A 22045-nucleotide genomic window follows, 5' to 3' on the forward strand; every position below is an offset into this window, starting at 1 on the left:
ACAATAATTATTCTTAATTACCAAGTTACATAAGAGAAAGAGTAAAGAATTTAAGAATAATAAGTTCGAAAACACTGGGTGAAACTACCTATAGCGCCATCAGTGAACACCAGAGCAAAGCTGGTGCGAGCAGTAAAATATAATTTTATCAAAATTTTACAAAGAACACCATATTTCCAATATTTTACCTAATGTAAATAATTAATAATTTTATCAAAATTGAAATAAGTTACAATCAAATATTGTAATGATCATTTCCCTAGGATTAATTAAAAGATCTAATAAATAGTGGACGGTTATCGTGATTACAGACTTTAATGCTTTGGCTTAAAGTTCCAAGTTGATTACACGGTGTCCTCTTCCCTGGCCGTTTATAATCTTGTCTGGAATATCAAAACATATCAAAGTTAAAAAAAAAACATAACAAAAAAATAGCACTACGAAAAAAATGTCTAAAAGTGATTTCCCAAAACCAAACACAAAGTGCTTTAGATACAATCACACTATAACACAAACACTTACCTTTCACCAACGATAGATATTTCACACATACAATGAAATATAGGGTGAAAAGGGCAGGTTAGCAAAAATTTTCATAGTGAACTGAGATATAGTCATTCTGTAATTTGTTAATTAAATAATTACTTTTATAAGATATACGATTAATTAAGTGTTCTCTAAAGAAATTATACTAATTTTTTTAGGCTGACCAAAATTTAAACTAAAATAACCGGTGCTTTTTGTATGGAGTTTGACAGATTTTTGACGTTTGTCAAAGTTAAAGTAAGATGGTGCAACCCACCCTTAGACTATATAAATTGATGATATTAAGTTTCTGCCAATCTTTCCCTTACACCCTGTATATATTTTTGTATTAGCACACACTATTTACCAACGTGCTTGAGCTTGTGTTTCATTATTACTATGATGTACTATACGTAGTAGTTGTGTTTAAGAACTCAAATGGTTTTTCCAGATTTTATGTTTTATCAGCAAGCGCATTTATCCAAAAATCGCAGAATTAATTTTGCCACATAACATAATTATATAATAATCTGCGAGTTAATTCGCAATTTTCAATTTATTTAATAAGTTTAATAATGAGAATTTGGTCAATTCACTGCCAGTGATCAGTGGTTTTAATTTGATCAATTGCTTGATCATTTTCTCATCAGTGGTTTTAGTGGTACTTGTAAATATTAACAGGATAGGTAGGGTATAATACGGAAATGATTACAAAATATCCAAGTACGCATTTAATTGTAATATCCCTCGCGATATACAGATAAGTACAATCATCTTAACATACAATACATACGGTACATACATATAGCACTAGCAACGATCAACAGGACACGAAACATCACTTATATACTTATATAATAGACAACAAACGAGTCCCATGTCTAGAATGTAGGCTTGTAGAAAATTTGAAGACTTTTATATAATTTTACCATGAATTTATATAATTTTACCGAACACATTCTAGGTTTGGGGTTAGATGGCACGTGCCATGTTTATTTAAACTATTATTATTAATATTTCAACCACAAATATAGCATACCTTCGCATAGACATGGGCTATATTAAAGAAATTTGTATTTTTTCAATTGCTTTTTAATTTTGTATTGTCAGTTACCTATTTTATATTGGAACAACAATTTCTTTGACGCAAAACTACAAATTTCTCTATTATAATCATTATAAATTGAATAACTTGTACAAACAGGTATTTGTTTGGGCCCTAATATAAAAAATCTTGAAGACCACGTTATAATTATACTCGAGTAAAGCACTTAACCTCTTATTCAATTTTTTTTAATAAATAATGCTGTCACTTTCTGCCACATTTAGGTTTAATTGAGATAAAAAGAGACAACAGATGTTATAAGACTGTTTTCTTTTTAAAGAATAAGGGATTAGTGCTAATCAAGTTAGAAATTATCGTAAATGCTATTCCAATATGTATAGAGTCCAAAGCTTAAATAGTTCCTTAGGGGCCGTCCATATATTACGTCATTCTAAATTAGGAGGGGGGGGCCCCCCCCCCCCTTCCGCCGCTACTGATTACATATAATACTAGCTGCCCGCCCCGGCTTCGCCCGTGGTACTTACGTGTATTATACATATAAACCTTCCTTAAGAATCACTCTATCTATTAAAAAAAAATAAAAAGTGATTCTACAAGTGTTTTAATTTTGTCAAACTGGTAATGACGTCAATTTTGGGAGAAGGGGGGGGGGGTCATTAAGAAATGACGCTAGGATGATTGTAGGGGGGGGGGGGGTCTAAAATCTGAAAAAATCGATGACGTAATTTATGGACGGCCCCTTATACAATAGTATATAATACTTTAAAATAATAGCACAAAGAGAAAAAAATAAATTAGAATAAAAGTTAAATTGCATTGATTAAATTGACCTACTTAAAGACTAATTGTGACAAATTGAAGAAGTTAAAATAAGTTTTTGTTAAATAAAAGAAAAAAATCAGATCTATAGTTATTCAGATTGATAATTCAGTCAGTTCATTATAACAAATTTTATCAAAGTTGAATGTTGATAAACTGAAAATTATTTCAGTGATCAAAGATATGTGAAAAAGTGGATACATTATTAAGTTTTGCATGCCTCATTGTTAAAAACAAACACAAAATAAAAAAAATACTGATTGATCTCAAATAATTTAAAATAAAAAATAATACCACCGATTTCTTCGCACACAAAATAAATACAACTTGACTCATAAAAAAAATATTATCTAAATATAATGGCAGTGTAATAATTTTATATCATTCAAACATCAATTGAAATTGGCTAAAAATAAATGATCAAATAAAATAAATGGAAATTTATATAATATCCTTAAAATAATAGTGAACACTTAGTACCTGACAAAAATCTTATTTAAACCCAACATACGGCCACAACATTCCTTGTATATTATTTAATTTGTGAAACATCATTTTGATGATTTGATAGAAATTCTTATAATATTCCCATATCCTTATCGGATTGATGATTTGATAGAAATTCTTATAATATTGTTTGATTTTAATAAGTAAAAGAATATTATTCTATGTATAAAGTAATATACGCGTCATCTAAATAACTGTGACGTATGTGGTTTAGACAAATAATCAATGATGACGTCATTTAGCGAATGCGTCATATTAATATACAGATTATATAACACTCGTCTAACTTTTATATTCTCAGAAATATAACTGTAGTTAGGTATAATTTATTGCTCAAATGTTCACTTAAACATGCGATCATTTAATATTTGAAGCACACTATTTATATTTCATACTGCTCCATTTTGTATATTTTATTACATCAAATAACACGACTATTTTGGCTGTTTAAATGGAATAGTTACGTAGAAAAAGTTGTTATTGTCGGCTATTTAATTTGAGGCACCGATAATAGTGAACAACATGTTTTATCAACCTTAATGCCTTTTAACATATTTTAGTATAGCAATTATGAGCGCGTTTGGTAAAGGAAATAGTTCGTTAAACAAAAAGGTGTACAGTCCAATGAGGCCTGCCTGACGTATATGAGCTGACCAGTTAGCGCCATTGGTGAGTGAAACGACCGTCTTATTCGTCAGGTCCTGACACTGCTGCTGCGTTTCATTGGACAGATTAAGCCAATTTGAAAATACAAATGAATTCTGTGTGTTTTAAGAAGCTGTTAAAAGGCAACAGGTTGTCAAAACTTTTGAACTACAAGTCGTAGATAGCCCTAAAGTAGAAAAGCTACATAACATTTTAATTGAGTAACTCTTATACTATCTAGGATGCAATTCTAAGCGAAATTTAGTTTAAATCCTACTTGTACTTGTATAAATTTGTATACAAAGGTGTAAAATGAGTAACGCTTGTAAGGATTTCCAAGATTTTAGATATTTAAATAGGATTTTGCACTAAATTTCGTTTACAAAGTATACATTTTAAGCTGCTAAATTGGAAAAGGGTTACCTATTTATCATGTTATGACCAAGACAGCGCATTACAGAGTTAGATAAAAATATAAATGAAACTGTATTTACTTTTTTTTAGTCGAGTAGTTTTTTTTGTAATACGCAGAACAAGGCAGGTATGTGATTGAATTTACAGCCGACAGTAATGTTTAGTGGACTTACCTAAGCTGTAATGTATGTCAGTAAAATAAAAATTATATTGTACGGTTGACAACACATCAAGCTAAACACTGGTATCTTATTCAGATGTAATAGAGGCTCTTTTGCAACAAAAATGTAGTCTCATGGGTAATCGACTGTATGTTTAACAGTAAAAATAATTCAACTACCATTTGGTCACACCATGGTAAATAGATCATGAATACAATTAATTAACATATTTATCTTCGCTTTCCATTTGCCGGTGTACTTCGTACGTAGATATAGTTATATGTGACGTTTCAGACGTAAGGTGGGTGATCTCCATCTACAGGACAAAACCACAACAAGATGTTTAAAAGTATAAATATAATATTTACACGAAAAGACTAATATAATTATTATTATTATACTACATCATTTTTATTTAATTTACTTTTTTTTAATAAATTCATTACATAATATTGAAAATGTACCAGATCAATACACTGATCAAAGTTATGACTATAAAGTTCATATTTTAATAATTTTACTTAAATATACAACACTGAAAATTAGTCGTTTCGCGTATTTTTCGATTTAAATCATCATGTTCATGACCATTGTTATTTTATTAATCCAATAATTATACTGAACTGTTAAAATGATATTACTTTTTCTATACATGATTTTATTATTTTCCTTTTAAATTCATGCAAATATTAAAATGCCATTCTTACCTTGCAGTATCGCACTATGTGCATTCAGCATAAGCCAAGGGTTGTAAGCACCAAGCATTTTCTACTATTATAGTAGTTTTTCGGATATTACGGCGAATGATCTAAATATGATCGCATGCTTTTAATAGCTAAATAAATTGCCCAATTTTAGTATTATATGAATTATTTGAGGTAGTTTGATTAATTATATTTATGAAATATAAACAAAAATATGTATTTTATAAAATAAAAACTTAAAGGTTCTCAAATGACAATATTCATAATATTTTTCCAAATGTTTATTCTACATTTCGATCGTCTTAAATAGTTAACAACAACAAAATATACAATATTGATATAATAGTAACAACGACATGTAACAAAACAGTTTATACACACCAGACTAATTTCTTGTGAGAGTGACCTGAGAAACCATTTTTTTTAATTTACTTGTTGTTTTCACTACTCTAAAAACTCTAAATTTCTAGTTGCCTCTTTTTTGCAAAGATCTGTCTTTTCAATGTAGATTTGACAAATACCTTATTGCTGTTGGTACAATTTAAAAAAAATACCTAAATTATATTGCTTTGCTAAGAATACAACGACTTGAGCAAATGTTTTGGCTGTGAATTCAAATGAAATGTATTTTTAAACTCTTTTTTTGTATGTTATTATGAGATAGGTAATAATTACTTTTAGCATTGAGATGTACCCAAAACTAAATATAATATCTGTATGTTATTATGGTCACTAATAAAAAAAAGATCAATTCCTTTGTTTTTTCTTAAATAAAATATTACCTAATTAAAAATAAATATCTTTATCTTTAAAATACATTTTACTTTTTTCCTATAATAGTCACCACTCACAAGAAAGTTTATTAAAAAGTCTGTAAGTATTTTTTGTACTTTCTCATAATCAAATTATATGTATATTACTACAGCCGATGAATGCTCCAAAAATATTCAAAGATATATATACTGAATAAAAAAGTAACACTCATATTCTTTCATTTCTACAAATGACTTTTTCAACAAAAAGCCGTAGACGAAAATTCCCTCCAAACTAACTGTTTACCTATTTTATATCGTGCCATTTCCAGAGCTTTGATAGTTGCAGCATTGCAATAATTCCAATTTCTTTTCTGATGTTGTCATTGAAAAAATAATCATTAAAAAGACTACCGTCTTGGCTAAACGCAATCCACGAAAGCCACACAGAAAGAAACTCAGGCTTGCAAAAAGCTCTTCCATTTTCACGTTGATAAGATTGATAAGACGATAAATAAGTTCAGAAAAGTTCACTATGGAACTAAAAAACCAACAATCAAAGTACAAAATACTCACAGACCTACACATACATGTACCATTAATATTATTACACTCACAAAAAAGCGGAATATATGTATTTTCAAAGCGAACAACAAATTGCTTTCGTATCAGACAACCTTTTATTACCGAATGGTTAAACATGATTTAACAGTAACTTTGGTCGACATTACCTAGGCAACACTGAACGTTACATACTGGCTTCGGACATCTGCCCTTTGGCCATCTAAATATATACGACAGAACTAAAAAATCTACGGAACTTTGTTTGTAAAACGACTAGGTGTCTCAAATTTTAATGTTATTATCTACCACTCTGATTCGAGATTCTGTGGTTATGTGTTTTGTAACGGCCATTATTATAGTTGTAACGGGAAGTGCAGTTTCTTTAAAACCCACAAAGGCCTCAGACCACAATTTACAGTCGAATAATTACTTATAATATAAGTATATTATTCTCTAATTTTGTACTATGCAAACAAAGTGATATGAATTCCAATTACGTAGGTACTCTTATACAAATATGGACGATATAGTGAAAAGAAAATGATGTATACAGGGTGCATTTTGTGATGATGTCACGACTATTTTATATCACCCCGTAAAAAAGCTAGACAGTCCTAGGATTGACGAGATCAGTCGATATTAAGAGAAGAATTCAGTCATAATTGTATAAATTCCATGGGCTTATTTTAATATACTGTCTATACTTATATATTGCCAAATATACTCTAGGATTATACATATAATATGCATCTGCTATAATGCGTAAGTCGCGATGTATAAGAATAAGATGAGAGTAACACTGAAACATTTATACATTAAACAATTTTAGCGATAAATATAATTATTAGGTCTTTAAAATAAGCCCACAAAAATTATTCTATAACTCACTACATTCAAGCTAAATATTAACGAATATTCAAAAATGTATCCACTTTGGCAACAGCGTTTTCGAAAAATTAATATTAGGTTATATATGTATAACTTAGCGGTTTATTTTACCAAATAGGTAAACTTATATACAATCGACGACCTTATAAAGACATTTATTGACGGGTATTTATTGGCAATGATACATAGCTAAGACGTCAAAACCCTGGATGATAGATTAGAGCCTCAGAAAGCTTGTAACTGAGTGAACTGAGTTTTCTCAATTTTGAAAGAGCAATATGAGCAGAAAGTGCCACGAAAACTGTGAGCAACAAACTAACATATCTAAGTCGTTTAATGAAATCGATAAAACGCAATTATTTGTGTGATTTGAAGTTAATTAAAGGAACCAGACACAATTTTAATTCTCAACAGCTTATGAAGTTGCCACGTCCACAAAGGATTGATGCACTGGACAACATTAGAACGTATAAATTGAGCAGTTGCAGACCAAAATGTTGCCTATTTTGGTAGATATTTCGTCCAAGATAACAAGACATAAAACCGGCCCAAGCTTTTTAAACGACGAATATAATGACAGTTCATCATTTGGGTGGAACTTGAACTCCGATTTTACAAACCGGGGGACTATCTTAGTATAGTATACATTGCCAACCCAACTTTAATAATATTAGACATGTTTTCTTCCTTCTATATTAAAAAAAATGCTAATAAAACTTCGCATTCCTCCAAATGGAAGCACCCAATTTGTGTTCTTTATATCAAATTTCAAAAATTTTTATATTTAAAAAAGCTAGCGTTGAACCTTTACAAAAACAGAAGCGACAAAATACATGTGTTGATGATTTTTATTTATCATTTGTAATCTTTTTCTACTTTTTCTTTTAAGTGCAGCTATAACCCACCATGAAAGCAGCGTCCAAAAAAGGTAGCATTATTAAAAAAAGTGGCTTAAATACTGTAGGAAAAATGCATTCAATTATTTTAGTAATATAAGTATCAGGCGAATTAGAGGCTGACAATATACAAAAAGGCTTGCATTGTTTTATATACGAACAGTATATTATATAAAAATTATACATAACCCAAGCCTTTTTAGAGGAGTGTTAAGTGAAGCATTTGAATATATGCGTGTATAAATGCAATATGTTTGCGTAATGGGTAGTATACTTCTTATACAAATGATGAATATATTATTATGGTGTATTCTTCACCGAGTTAATACCAGTCGTGCAGTTAGTCTCATATTTAGTTAGTAAATTTTCAAGGCTCAGCCAAAATTAAGCATTTTAATATTGTTTTTTTTTTTTTTATAGATTCATGTGTCATTATTTTCAAGTTATTATTAAATGTAGGTATATTCTGAGTGAGCACTTGAACTAATGAATGTGTATTTTTAGTACGAGTAGTATTACTAATGAACGTCTAAGATGTTATTTGCAAACCAAGCCAAGTATCAATAGACTCCACAATGTAACAATGACGTTCTTTCCATTTCACTGTGATAAAAACCATATTTATCAAATATCAAGCAAGATTTTAAGGTGAAAAATACGACTTCAATAATTTTCTTAAGCAGTAAAAATATTGATGCAACTTTTTTAAAAGAAAGATCATCATTGTCACAAAAAAACATTGTTTACTTTTTTAATCGAGACACAAGATCATTCCAAACGGTTGTGTCAATTTGATAAAATTGAATAAATATCATTTAATTTTTACGAATGTGTCTAAGGGCCCTCGCTCACGACGACTTTTTGTAGCGATGCAGTCACGCTGCTGAGCGCGTTGGCATCACTTCTGTAGTGCGTTGCAAATGCGACTAACACGCGTTAGTAGCGATGCCGTCGCGCGTTTACGAAAAACTCGCCGTGGGCGAGGGCCCTTACGCAGACTATCAATTATACTGTTAAAACGAACCTCGTACAGGAATGACCTTCTGAGGGCCTAGTGTGAGTTTACATGAAACGCGCTCACTAGTGAGCGTGTAAAAAAATGACATTAAATGTATGACAGATTGTACAGCGCCCCTAACGGAAACGTTCAAGAACTAAAATTTTCATACAGGGTGGAATTTTGTAATGCCACCTAGAGGGAAAGTACTCTTAATACTGTAGATAGAAAATTTTGCTCAAAGAAAACATTCCTTTATTTTTGAAAAGAAATAGAACTGCATTCAAAGATTTCCAAAAAGCACACCATACCCGGGAATCGAACCAACTAAAATCCTGTATTTTTATTGCATCGATCGTTAGGGTCAAGTTTACGGATGAAATCTCTCTTACAAACTTGATAAATTAAATGAAAGGAAAACCATGAAATCTTAAATTATTTACAGAATTTTATGTGGTATGGTAGTGGATTTTCGAAAAAAAATCTTTGAGGCAGTTCTCTTTCTTTTCAAAAATAAAGGAATGTTTTCTTTGAGTACAATTTTCTATCTACAGTATTAACAGAACTTTCCCTCCAGGTGGCATTACAAAATTCCACCCTGTATATTTTTTTAAAGCGCTCACTCACGTTAGATGTAAACTCACACTACGCCCCCTGTCTAAATTAGTTCACAATGCACTCACCACTTCGCTAGTGAGACAGTTGATGGTGGTCGGCGGGAGGGAGCGCGCGGGCGGCGGCGGCGGGCGCGGGGAGCGGCGCCCCTCGGACCGGGCGGGGGTTATTGGGTAGCCTGCAAATGTAGATTTGATTATAACAATAATAAAAATGCCATTAAATCAATGTACAGAGTGTTCTTATGACAAGCGGCTTCTGCACTAAGCATATAGTTCCAAAATACTGGACTGTCCTGTCGATGACATTGACAGTGGGGCGCCACCGTCAATACCGGATCGCTGGTTCAGATTTTTGCCATGTTGGAAACCATATAGTTGAACGATGGTAGCGCCCCCCTGTCATTGAGTTTGGCGGGACAGTTCAGCGTGGGTCATCTATAGCTTGTGTCACAGTAGCTTTTTAGTTTTTACAAGAAAGTCTTTACTTTGGGGTCTGGGAACACAAGTTAAGTGTAATTTAATTATGATGCCAAGACTGCATTATTAAATATTTGGCACTTCAAATGACTCAATTCTTCTTCTTCTTTTCGTGTCGACAACAAACTGAACAAACCTACACAGTGTCAGCCCAAAACTCCGCCACAAAAGTGGCGTTGTCAGCAATGACTCAATTATTGGCTTGATTTTAATACAGAAGTTAGTTCTAATGAGACGCACGACTTAAGTACACTAAAATGATACTTATAATGTAATTGACTATTTGTCATTGAAACGCAAAACAGCAATAACTCCCACTCAACTGACTCGAAGTCAGACATTGTCAATCAACCAAAATATCTTGGTTTTTGTCTAGCTACAACATAGACAAAAACTTAAGCTGATTTTAAATCAAACCAACTGCCAGTACCAAGCTGCTATCAAAAGAACTAGTCGCAACTAGAAAATAGCTCTTATTGGCACTCCCGCCAGGGTGTTATCAAATAAGTGTTGACATATAAAAGCATGCTAACCCTATCATAATAATCTAAGTCGCAATTAGCTCTTACTGGTACTCTTTACAGGTTACTTTCAGATAAATGTTAACACATAAAAGCATACTAACCTTGTTCACTACTACTCGACTCTGTAAAGCTGGGCGTGCCCTCGGTCCAGGTGGGCGTAGAACCTTCCACCGACGCAGGCGGCGTCCAACACACACTAGAATGCGTACAAGTTATAAATTGGTTATTTATATCGATGATATTGTAATATCAGAAGTTACTCGAATAGTTTCAAGTTTATAAAATCTTGTGTATAAAAAATAACAGACAATTTCTAAAATATTGTTTGCAGATAATTAAAACCTCGCTATTTGAAAAAGATAAAACTATTATAGTACATCATAGGTGTCTATACTTAATCGCGTTATGAATCTGCATGACATGAAAAAACCTAAAGTGAATATTCGTTCGTTATAGTAAATAGTCGGCCGTTTGGTGTAGTGGTTCAGAACGGACTACTATGCCGAGAGGTCCCGGGTTCGATTCCCGGTCGGGCAGAAATTGAAATGATGAATTTTAATTTCTGTGACGGGTCTGGGTGTTTTCTATGTATAATATGTATGTATTTACAAAAAAAAAAAGTATTTAAGTATGTTTATATCCGTTGACTAGTACCCATAGTACAAGCTTTGCTTAGTTTGGGACTAGCGGCGCAGTGTAAAATGTCCAAGGATATTTATTATTTATTTATTATCATTAATATTTTTTACGATCATTCCATATTTCGCGTAAGTCGTTAAACCATTAATTGACATAAGCTAAATGCTTAACGGCGGACTCGAGAATACAGATATTTTGTTCCAACTAAACGATAAAAAGAAATAGAATAGAATAAAAATAATGACTTTCTAAACATGATAAAGATGTACAACTAATGTTGTGTTAACCCTTACTCAGGTTCAGGCAATAAATAATTTAAATTTGACTTAATAATCTTAGTTTACATACCTAGCTTCATTGCTTCTAGCGCTGCTCAACGCAGCAGGCGTCAACGCTAACGACGACGCAGACGATGTCGTCATAACGCTCGCCGCACTCGACGCGCCGCGGCGTCTGCCCGACGCACTCGATGACGTAGTCGACGACGAATTAGTCCGACTCGTCCGCGGCGGTGGCGCCTCCTCAAACGGCGGTGGTGGCGTCGAACAACAGGACAACGGCGCTCCCGCTGGCGGAGAACTAGCGTTACTAACTAATACTAGCAGGGACGCTATTCTCTAAAGACGGCCTTGTTGCAACGGTATTAATGTTCAATTCAATGAACAGTTGATCATTGCATTGATTTACTGTTCACGTCATTGATCAATTTGTGATCAAATTGATCATAATCATTAGTGAATTGGATGATAACGAAACATTGCTAATAGGTATTATTTTTATGGTGATTTAGGATAGGGAACTACTGTGGACGTAGCGCTGTGATCAAGGACATCTTTTAGAGAATAGCATTACTGTTATGGTTCAGACTAAACTACAGTACATTCCAGAAGTCCGAAAGTGCAAGGGAATTGAAAAAGAACTAAAATGGTAGCAGAATAAAAATGACACAAATATAAATATACATCAAGTTAGTAAAAGGTTAGTAGACAAATCACATGAAAGGAAGAAACTAACTACACGACTCTAAACTACCGACTTAAATAGAGATGATCTATTTCTACAGAATAGTATAAGGGATCTAAATTTTAATGAGCAATTTTCCATCTTCTGTATTTTCTTTCCAATATACAAATTGCTCTATGAATTCACTTGGATCAGCAAAAATATTTTAATTTTCATTTTAGATAACTTCTTCGACCTCTTTCCTCATTTTGAGGATCCGGTTCCTTGCTGATCGTTTCTTGAAACTGCCTTTCTTTTTCTGCCTTGGCACTTTCTGAGGCATTTTGGAGTCAGACAAGGATGTCTCGGAGAACTTTTTGATTTTATCATGCACGTTTCCACTTATCGATTTCGAAATAATCGGATTGAGAGATGTAACGTTTAGGGAAAAGTTTGACTTCTTATCTAGAGAGCTGGAACTTTCATGAATGTATTTGATAGGTTCGAATAGCTTTTTGGTTTCTTTAACAAGCACATGTCTTCCAAGATTCGGGGTCTTTTCTGATCTTTTGCTGTCCTGTGATGATGAAAAGGAACTTCTTCTTGAACTGTTTTCGGAATCTGACTGTACTTTCCAAATGTGCTTTTGGAACATATCAATTTTGTTTTTAGCCTTTCTATGGCAAATCACTTCATCTTTCGTCATTCCTCTCGAATGCTGTTCAGTATACGTCTTGATCTCAACTTTGGGTTTAGGCTTCTTAATTTCTTGAGGCCGATTTTTGTCTCTCTTGGATTGATTGAAGTTTAATCTTTTGGTAAGTCCAGAAATAATTCCAGGCTTTGTTCCACCATTTTTATCGGCTTTTTGTTCAACTTCTCTATCTTCGCTTGGGTTGAAATTCCTTTCGGAACGCGGAGTCCTCTTCAACGATTTTGCCGCTGAAATTAAGTCTGAAGATCGTACATTATGCACACTTAGTTTTTCACCAGGCGCTTCGATACCAATGGGCGATTTTCTTGACAATTTATCACCAATATGAGAAACCATACCCTTGATGAACTGTGTCGGACTTTTGGACTGTCTGCCTTTGATTTCAGCTAATTCTATAGCGTGAGTTCCTTGGTCTGGGAGTTCGTAAACTATTATCCTCTCTTCACTGCTAGATTCCGTAAACGATGTGTCATGATAATCTCCCGAGTCCAAGTGCTCTCTCACAGTTGTATCTATATTGAACCTCGCCATCATAGTGGTTTGGGCTATCAAATCCTTCCCCGGATGCGACCTCTCTGTGATGCTGTCTCCTTCTTCCACGAAGTCTAAGAACGAGTTGGACGCAACTAGCTGCGTCATTTTAATAGAATGTTCAGACACAGACGGCGGGATGCGGCATGCAACAGGCTCTTTAAACTTAAAATCATGCCCGTAGAAGCAGAAATCGTCATCACTGCTGGTGATGGGCGTTTGAGGTGGGATATCGCTGACTGATATGCTTAGATTGGGATAGTCACCTTTCGTGTCGATACTGGACGACTGGGAGTTACCACCGCCACGTTTTGCTTTAGGGGAGCCTCTGGGAGGGACGGGTGGTGGGACCCTCTGCTTTTGGGAACCCTTTAGAACGGCCGGGAACGCCACATCCCCCTCCCCTGAGGGAGGCGACTTGGCAGACGTGACCGTGATTTTAGCGGCGGTGGACACCGGTGACGTCACCGACGTCGGAGTAATATGAGCTGTGACGTCAGACAGTGACACTGAAGGACCACAAAAACGCTCGTAAGATTGTAAAGGTTTATTATTAAATACACATACAAACAAAAGTTTGGCACAGGAAACATTTAACATTAAAATAATAACAAACAATATATTTGTGTGAAAATGGAAGCGTAGTTACGTCAGAACGGATTATATGTCCAAAATAGCGTGTTTGTATTTATATTTTTTAGAAGGAGCTGACAGTCAGCGTGTCGTATTTATTATTGGTGCACGTTATAAGTGTGAGTGTTTTGGAAATAATGAGATATAAGGCATGCAGATATTGAGGATTCGGGTGGATAAAATCGTAAGGTATACCCAATAGTAATAGATCCGATAGGTCGATAGCAGCATGGAAAAGAGAGAAATATATGACAATAAGTTTACCGATGGCACTGCCAAACCTAAGCCTAAGGCGAGAAGCAGAAAGCAATTTCGGGGACAGTTAACTCATAACTGTTGGATGATTTAGTTTTAAGTCTTTTAAAACTGATTCAAGAATAGAGCACACTGAAGACAGTTTTCTGTAAGAGTCAAATCATAATACTATTATGAGCATAATGAGAACATTGATTTTGCGACATTGAACCATTGCGTCCATGTCTCATTCAAATACCGTATTCATAATATAATTTGACAGGATTCAGGAATTACTCTAGCTTGATTTTAAATTTAGTTTCGAGTAGTTTGTTCGTTTTCAGCCAAATGACGTCCACTGCTGGACAAAGGCCTCCTCCATGGCCACATAACGACCGATCCCGCGCTAAAGGTAAAAAACAATACATAATCAGCCCTTCAATGTGCTCAGCTATATTTTTAGTAGGTATTTGGGTCATGTATGAGTAACTTCTTAATATGTAAGACTGTAATGTTAACAGTTTGTTGTTTAAACAGGCAACAAAATAGTGCTTTCCAGCTTTATAATCTCAGTTGACTGTTTCGGTTAATTCAAAAACTATATTGCCAGTAATTTTAATTGTTCGATTATGTTCTCTAAAAAAGTGTGGTTTAAAATAAAAAAGTACCTTTCGTAAATGACATAAGTGTTCGTTTTGTATTTTTTCGTGCATGTGTTTAGGGTCGATTTTCCGATTTTGTTTGCCCGTTTAAACTCGACCAAACGTCGCGTCTCACCTGCTTTGATGCCCATGGCGCCGCTAGAACTTGCGCCGCCTATCCGATTAGTAGCGTGAAATATTAGTATATAAATTAGCATTGAATCAAATATATATATAGTTATTACAATGGTGAAATATACAGTGACGTGCTTAAATAAATCTTATCAATATATTCTTAAAACTAAAACGTGTACAGAATTTCAAATCTCAACGAATTTTGCAAAAAGTAAAAGGTATTTTCACATTGCTAACTCAAAATTGCGCCATGTATCAACAAAATAGAGCTAAATGCAGATATTATCACTGCCTTCTTTCCAATAAACAAGTTAATAATGCATTTGAACAAGTGATTCAACAGTATGTTAAGCCAGAGTGAATCCATAAGGCGCTGCGAGTCCGGTCAGTGTGACTATAACCAGGCCTCCGTCACTCGCCTATGCCGGCCGAGATAATTACCTACAGCGCGCGACAACTTCAAGTTGCAAATCAGTCCGGGCCGCCACGCGCCTGTTTGCACACGGGTATCTATACACGCTCAGTCGATCATAGTCGCAATCAAGGTTTATTGTTCCAACAGCACTGTTATATTCTTCTTTAATGAAAAATTGTAATATTTAGGAATAATAATTAACTTTATTGATTTAAATAATAAAAAAACTACACTTTTTAAATAATAAATTATTTTGAAATACTTATGACAAAAAACTATAGCAAAAAATTATTTTAGCTAATAAAAACATTAACTTTACTTCACCGTGTCTATTTTCCGACACTACACCTTTTAAAACTGTTTGTTTAATTTCGAATTATCGCAACACTGAAGTTTATTAATAGGTACTTTAGAGATGGTACGATTATACAAACTCCACTAGATTAAAGTTTTCTAATCGTAAATACAATAAATGTTTCTTAAAATTAAGTTTTTATTTATTTTACTTTGCTCATACAACCCTGACGCTTGAGCGGTGACGTAGATCAATTCTAAACACAAAAAAAAAGCGTTCTTGTGAGCGTAGTAGTAAGGTGCGATTTCGAATGCACCATGTGCGTTGGATATTTTGCATTATTATTATTACCGTTAAAATGTCGGCATCTGATCCTACACAAAGGAGTGCAATTTCTGTTGCTACTATTATGTATTTTGTGCTATAACTTTATACCGTGCTATCTAAAATATTTTATTTATTATTGGTTGTAACTTGAAATGTATTTAGAATCACTCGGATTTATGTATATAAAAAGCTGACACTGTTCGTTTTACTGTGCAACTGTTAGAACACTTGATCAGTGTCATTGAATTTGTTCAATCTGATCATTAAAATGAAATTAGTGTAATATTCAATTTATTTTACTGTGACTAATAAAATAGCAATTTTTTGCGTGATTGTATGTAGCAAAGCAGTGTTTAATAAAACGTGGTTTTTGAAATTTTGAATAAAATAAATTGAATCGCTGCTTATTCCAATTAAAAGCCACTGCAACAATATTTTTAATTTAATGACATTTTGTATTATTTTTTGAGACATGGAAGTTATTAATGTATGTAGTTAACGTAAAACTAAAAATTTTCTTCACACAATAAACTTTTAAATGGAATAATTAAAGTGTTTTTGAGTCGTGATAAGGCTTATATTGATTTAAAATGTTACCTTCCAATGTATCCGCAATAGGGTTCTTAATAAAAAACAGTTTCATAGTTAAAAATCTCATTTAATCGAACATAACATATACACATTTTACCGAGATATACAACTCTTCAATAAATACGAACAAATAATTCTATTTCGTATATTAAAACTGGATTTTTAAATAAGCTCCATAGTTATTTAATATTTTATGTACAATTTAAAAAAGAGCTAGTCTTTTTAATGGAGGTAATGATAAATGAAGTATGTTTGTGACGAATTTTTAATACTCTTTCGTTAAATAACTAGGGACAGGGAATGTCAAATTTAATAAAAGTGATAATTATTATTTATCAAGTCAGTCGAATAACAAATTCATTCATAAAACAATATTTTGCTTACGCACTTCCAAGTTATTAAATTAATGTGATTTTATTACTGAAAATATTAATTAACTACTAAGTTGTTTTAGTGACAACAAATAAATATTTTAGTGATGTTCTAAACATTGTATACTTTTTTATGTATACAATCGAAATACGTATACTAAAAATGCGGAACTTTGACTAAACAACTAATAACCTGAAGTGCTACAATAGCTTTTGGACAGTACACACAAAGCTCAATTTCCCACAGAAATTGGCTGGTAGTAACCACTTGGAATCTCAAAGAAAACCGCACACACATAATCATAATACATTTAGTTGGAATACTGAAAAACAAACTGAAGGACAGCTCTAGTAAAATATACAGCGGTTTCATGTATTTGTCAGATACACCACAGACCACACTACTTAACTGCAATTTAATTTTTTTTTTGGTAGCCTAATGAGGTTCTAAGTATCTAAATCAATTTAATAATAATATTTTATACTACTCAAAATATCACACTACAGTAGTGCGGTATAGATGATGTATACGTTTTATAACCATAAAAAAGTATGTAGTGTTATTTATGAACTGAAGAATTACCTTTGAAATCCGTAAAATTTTGTAATATCAATCAGTCTTTTGACTTCATCAAAAATGGCATAGCTTATGACTAAATAATAAGCACCATTTAGAAAAGGTTTTTGTAATTTGCCATTGATTCTGGTAGAAATTTGATTTGTATTTTAGATAGGTTCATTCAAACACCTGCAGATACAGTGAATATACACGTAGTACAGTGATTTTCTGTTTTTGTGTAGTAAATAAGTAATTTATATGAAACTGTATACAATATGGTGTTATTGATTTTATAATAATAATAATTATTATTCATTTTGAACACCATTGTGTATACAATTTTCTTTTAAATGTATATTTAATTACGTAACAGTATTAAGGCATTTTTACACATGTATATTTAGTCAATATCTCCATAACACTAACGTACTTGATAAAAGATTTAACAAAAACAAGTATTATGTAGTTATTTTCAATAAATAACATCAACTGTATACAATTTTATCGATGTATATTTTAGGATTGCAATCTTAATAAATAAGATTTATATAAAATACATTAATTTGCATTTCTAGTATTTGGTTGAGGTTTTAAATTAGTTTCATATTTTAATAGCCTTTTTAATATCACTCGAATCACTTATTCATATTTAGGATAGGAAGTACAATGAATATAGTTTTAAAGCTATTAAAATATACAGGACTATTAAAATTTAAATTACGAATACTTTCGTAGTGGCTGTCGTCAAATAATATCTAAAATAACACGTATACATTTCAAGGTTAACTAACAAACAACACCTACATTTCATTTACATAAACTAGACGCCTACCTCCATGAAATACAGCTTGTTCTGCTGAAGAAACGTATCCAAGAACTAAATTTTCTAGTCTTCAATCGGCTGGTGGAATAACTATGATCGTGCTACCGCTGTCATTTCCTGTATATATCTCGGCTTTCTCTATAGACTTGATGTATACAATCTCCTTGACTACCCTCTCTGATTCTGAATCTTTAATGTGCTCGTCGCCATTTAGCTGAACGACCGAGACGTGTTCTTTTGTTTGGAATTCTTGATCCCTCTGTGGTAAAGGCGAATCTTGTTTTATGTATACAGTCTGTGTGGACCTGACTTTACGGAATCGCATGTCCTTGGGTAGTGTGGACGCTTCCCTAGCTTCGACTTGGGCTGGAGACACGCTCCTTGTTCTATAACTAGAATTAAGACTTTTTGGCAGCGTGTTTGAATTAGCTTCTGTGTTGGGCGCACTTTCAGATTTAACTAGGCCGATATCGACGAAGAATTTCTTGAATTTCTCTACGAAAGTCGGCGATTTGGCTCTGTTAAAACTGCTGGATAGTCTCTCATTGGACTGCTCTTTGGAACTCACTTCGTCGATTCTTTCCGGAATATTTGACATGCTTTTATGCTTCTCTGGAATTAAGCCTCTTTTCCTAATATACTTCGAATCGTCATCATCTTCGTCTATAAAAGGTATTTCTTGTAGATTATTTTCGTTTCTTGTGTCTACAGCCGCGTCTCTGTATTTTGGGGTGTGCGTTTGCGTTTCAATGTATATTTGAGGTACGCTAGTACTTGTATTGTCAGTTTGTATGCCGCTGTCTGCTAAACTGCCGTTTATATGTGAACTGCCAGCACCAGTGCTGAGAACTTTAGTTAGTTGATCTGATAATGATTCCATTCGTTCTTGTATCGACGCCCTGTATACATTATCAGCGTACGACGTCCCTGGATCTCTCATGGGTAGATTTGACGTGTCAAAATCTATTCGTCTTTGGAAAGTGTTGATTCTATCCCTGTCTAAGATTTTGAGTCTGTCAGACAAGACTGACGGGTATTCCGTGGCGGCTTGCGGATGTCTTTGGTTCCACGTTGAGATGGTGGTATCAGTGAAATCGCTCATGCTAGATCTTATCGAAGATCTAGGGGATAACCTAGAGCTCTGCCTTAGATAATCTGGGTTGTAGTCTTTAATAGGCCGCCCGACGTATTTTCGCCCTGAATAAATACAGCCCGAGTTAGTTTCTTGCTTTTTTTGGTACATTTCAGTTTATTTCTCCCCACGCTTCGGGTACATGCCGTTACGGGCGATCGAATGGTCTCGGAACCAACACCGTTAGCACAGAAAAAACACACCACAAACGCATTTTTTTGCCAAACAACTGGCGGAATAACGCGATGCCAATGCGGCGCCGAAAACATTAAAATAACAAATAGCTACTTTTAGACAAAATAAAAGATATAGGACAATGCACAACAGCGATTATTCGGGGTGGTTTAAAAATGGTGTGTATTCAAACTTCTTGTTAAAGTGTGTCAACTTGCGTTTTACAGCATTTCAAAGTTGTCGTATATTTCTTCATACATTTTATGCATACAGAGCAGAATTCAGAATCGGAATAATCGTATACCAGTCCTTAAAGGATTCGTACATAATATTTATTTGTAATTTTAACCCGAAAGCTCCATTTTATTTTAAGAATATTCAATGTCTTTTTGTGAATATTATAACTGTTTATGTCTTTATGACTAAAGTTTAATACTTTAACATAAGCGTACATGTCATGCAATTTTGAATGTGAGTGAATAATATTACCCAGTCAATCACATAAACTAGATGTGATTTTGACTCGAAAAAAATATAGACACTTCAAAAAATGACTACACACCATAATTTAAAAAACTCAGTAATATAACATACACCGGGAGGGGATTGTGGGGTGGGGATGAAAATAAACTGAAATGTATAATAATATATAGGTACCAAAATAAAAGATTTTCGCATTCACTTAATGTTAGGGAATACTGGATCACTACTAGTATTGTTAAAATAATAAAAAATAACTAAAGGTTAATACTAAATTAATGTTAGTTTTAAACGAGCAAAACGTAGTAAACTTACAAACAATTTATGTTGACAAATAGTAAAACAAGAAAAAAGAAAGAAAAAGTAAAAATATATTTTTAGAATTTGATATAAAGAAACATAATAAACTACTGTCTTTTTACAAAAATAAAATGTATAATGTAAGTTCAATATCCTTTCATATGGTTTGTGAACTTAAAATAATTAAACTTAAAAAAAAAAAAAGTTAAAATTGAAAAATGTTTGTTTGTAAGCTCACTTTAAAATAAACCAAAAAAATTAAAAACAAACCATCAAACATAGTTTTTGACTTACCAGGCGTATCGATATCTTCCTGCGCTCTGGTCGGCTTGGCGATGCTCTTCCGCTTCGACGGTGAGTGTTTCAATGCTGTGGACGCGAAATTTTCAAAATTCAAGTTGGGTCATTATTGCAGCTGGCACACTTGTTTGAAGTACTGTACTTTTTTAAAGACAAACATCACAGAAATAAAAGTAGTAGATTCATTTTTGTTATGTAAAATCAATTTTTAAAATTTAATTACTTTAATATTTTAAACGAGAGACTATTCTTTTTTGTTACAGACTTCAAACAAATAGAATTAGTACTCAAAATCTATTCGAAGCTTGAAAAATAAATTTTGCGTGTACGCGTTACGAAAAAATTGCAAATAAATCGTCTTATATCAAAGCTCTATAGAATACTGAAGAGAATTTAAGCCAAATTAAAAATATACGTGATTATTATTTAAATATTTTAATATAAAATAAAAAAAAACAAGTTCAAGATGCTTTTCCCGGTAAAAGAGTAAAATTAGTTTCTAAAAATGTGTCAAACAAAATAAACTGATTGAACAACAAGACACACTAATCATCATTTGAGAAATCTTATGCTGTTCACTGAATTGAACAATAAAAAAAGCTTGTAAAAAGGCATCTTGAACTTGCTTTGGCAAACAATTTCAATTCAATTCATGAAGATAACAAAAAAATCTGAAATTAAAATAAAACAGAACCGTGCTGCAATGTTTTCTCGTTCGGAGGGTAGGAAGAAAGACAGAGATGGCACACTAAAACCAGGGCACTAACTACGTCGGGGGAGAGAGACAGATAGAGCGATGATGAGAAGCCGGGACCGCCACTGAGATGGGTAGCAGTGGGCGATAGACAACTAAATACCACAACGGGAAATTGTCACAAACGGTACTTTAAAATGTACTTTTATGTCTACTTAATTTTTTTTACGTGGTCAACAGTGGAAGTTCTTACTTTCAAGGCCTTGGTTTTCATAACAACATAAATATATCGAGTAATAATCAACAAGCAGGTTGTTTGATTGCTTATATGAAACGCAACTTGATGAGTCAAAGATCCACGGATCAGAGATTTATAGCTATCTCTGTCGTGAATTCAATAACAAAGAAAAACGTGTGTAATAAAAACTCCAACGTGTGTTATAAAAATACCGTCTTCTCAAGAATTCGTACTTTTTTATTTATTTAAGCTTTGATGCCATATAATTGGAACATACGGCGAATTTAATGCCATAAAGTCATTTTCTGTTTTTTTCTTAT

General features: G+C 33.1%; 2 protein-coding genes across 7 annotated transcripts in view; both read right to left on the minus strand.

Annotated features, from left to right (window-relative positions):
• Window positions 1-270: 270 nt before the first annotated feature.
• Window positions 271-22045, minus strand: part of LOC114363620 (phosphatidylinositol 4-phosphate 5-kinase type-1 alpha) — a 61035-nt gene continuing 39260 nt past the window's right edge. For 3 of the 5 annotated variants that reach the window (XM_028319394.1, XM_028319393.1, XM_028319397.1), the window contains 2 exons: window positions 20788-20862; window positions 16732-19604 (listed from right to left, as the gene is read on the minus strand). In XM_028319394.1, the coding sequence (XP_028175195.1) occupies window positions 18478-19604; window positions 20788-20862 (1202 nt within the window). In that variant the 3' untranslated portion in view covers window positions 16732-18477. Of the gene's footprint in view, window positions 384-4172; window positions 4454-9621; window positions 9732-10657; window positions 10753-11543; window positions 11764-16731; window positions 19605-20787; window positions 20863-22045 lie in introns of those variants that run through there. The other 2 variants (XM_028319396.1, XM_028319395.1) reach the window with 2 other exon arrangements.
• Window positions 12349-15127, minus strand: LOC114363621 (uncharacterized). Of its 2 annotated transcripts, none has more exons than XM_028319400.1 (2): window positions 15028-15127; window positions 12349-13892 (listed from the first exon to the last, which is right to left on the minus strand). In XM_028319400.1, the coding sequence occupies exons 1-2, from the start codon at window positions 15107-15109 to the stop codon at window positions 12376-12378; spliced, it is 1599 nt and encodes a 532-aa protein (XP_028175201.1). In that variant the 5' UTR covers window positions 15110-15127; the 3' UTR covers window positions 12349-12375. The 2 variants fall into 2 exon arrangements, 1 of the variants encoding a protein (XP_028175201.1); XR_003656789.1 differs by lacking the exon at window positions 12349-13892 and adding an exon at window positions 13915-14090.

The sequence above is a fragment of the Ostrinia furnacalis genome, unplaced genomic scaffold (assembly GCF_004193835.3).
Source record: "Ostrinia furnacalis isolate ACB-3 unplaced genomic scaffold, ASM419383v2 OfSCF7182, whole genome shotgun sequence".
NCBI classification, from domain to species: Eukaryota; Metazoa; Arthropoda; class Insecta; order Lepidoptera; family Crambidae; genus Ostrinia; species Ostrinia furnacalis.

Coding starts and splice junctions, on each gene's coding strand:
- LOC114363621 (XM_028319400.1), bottom strand. CDS start 15,109: ATGCTAATTTATATACTAATATTTCACGCTACTAATCGGATAGGCGGC. Junction 13,893..15,027: donor CGCCATGGGCATCAAAGCAG/GTGAGACGCGAC, acceptor GTGGTCCTTCAG/TGTCACTGTCTGACGTCACA.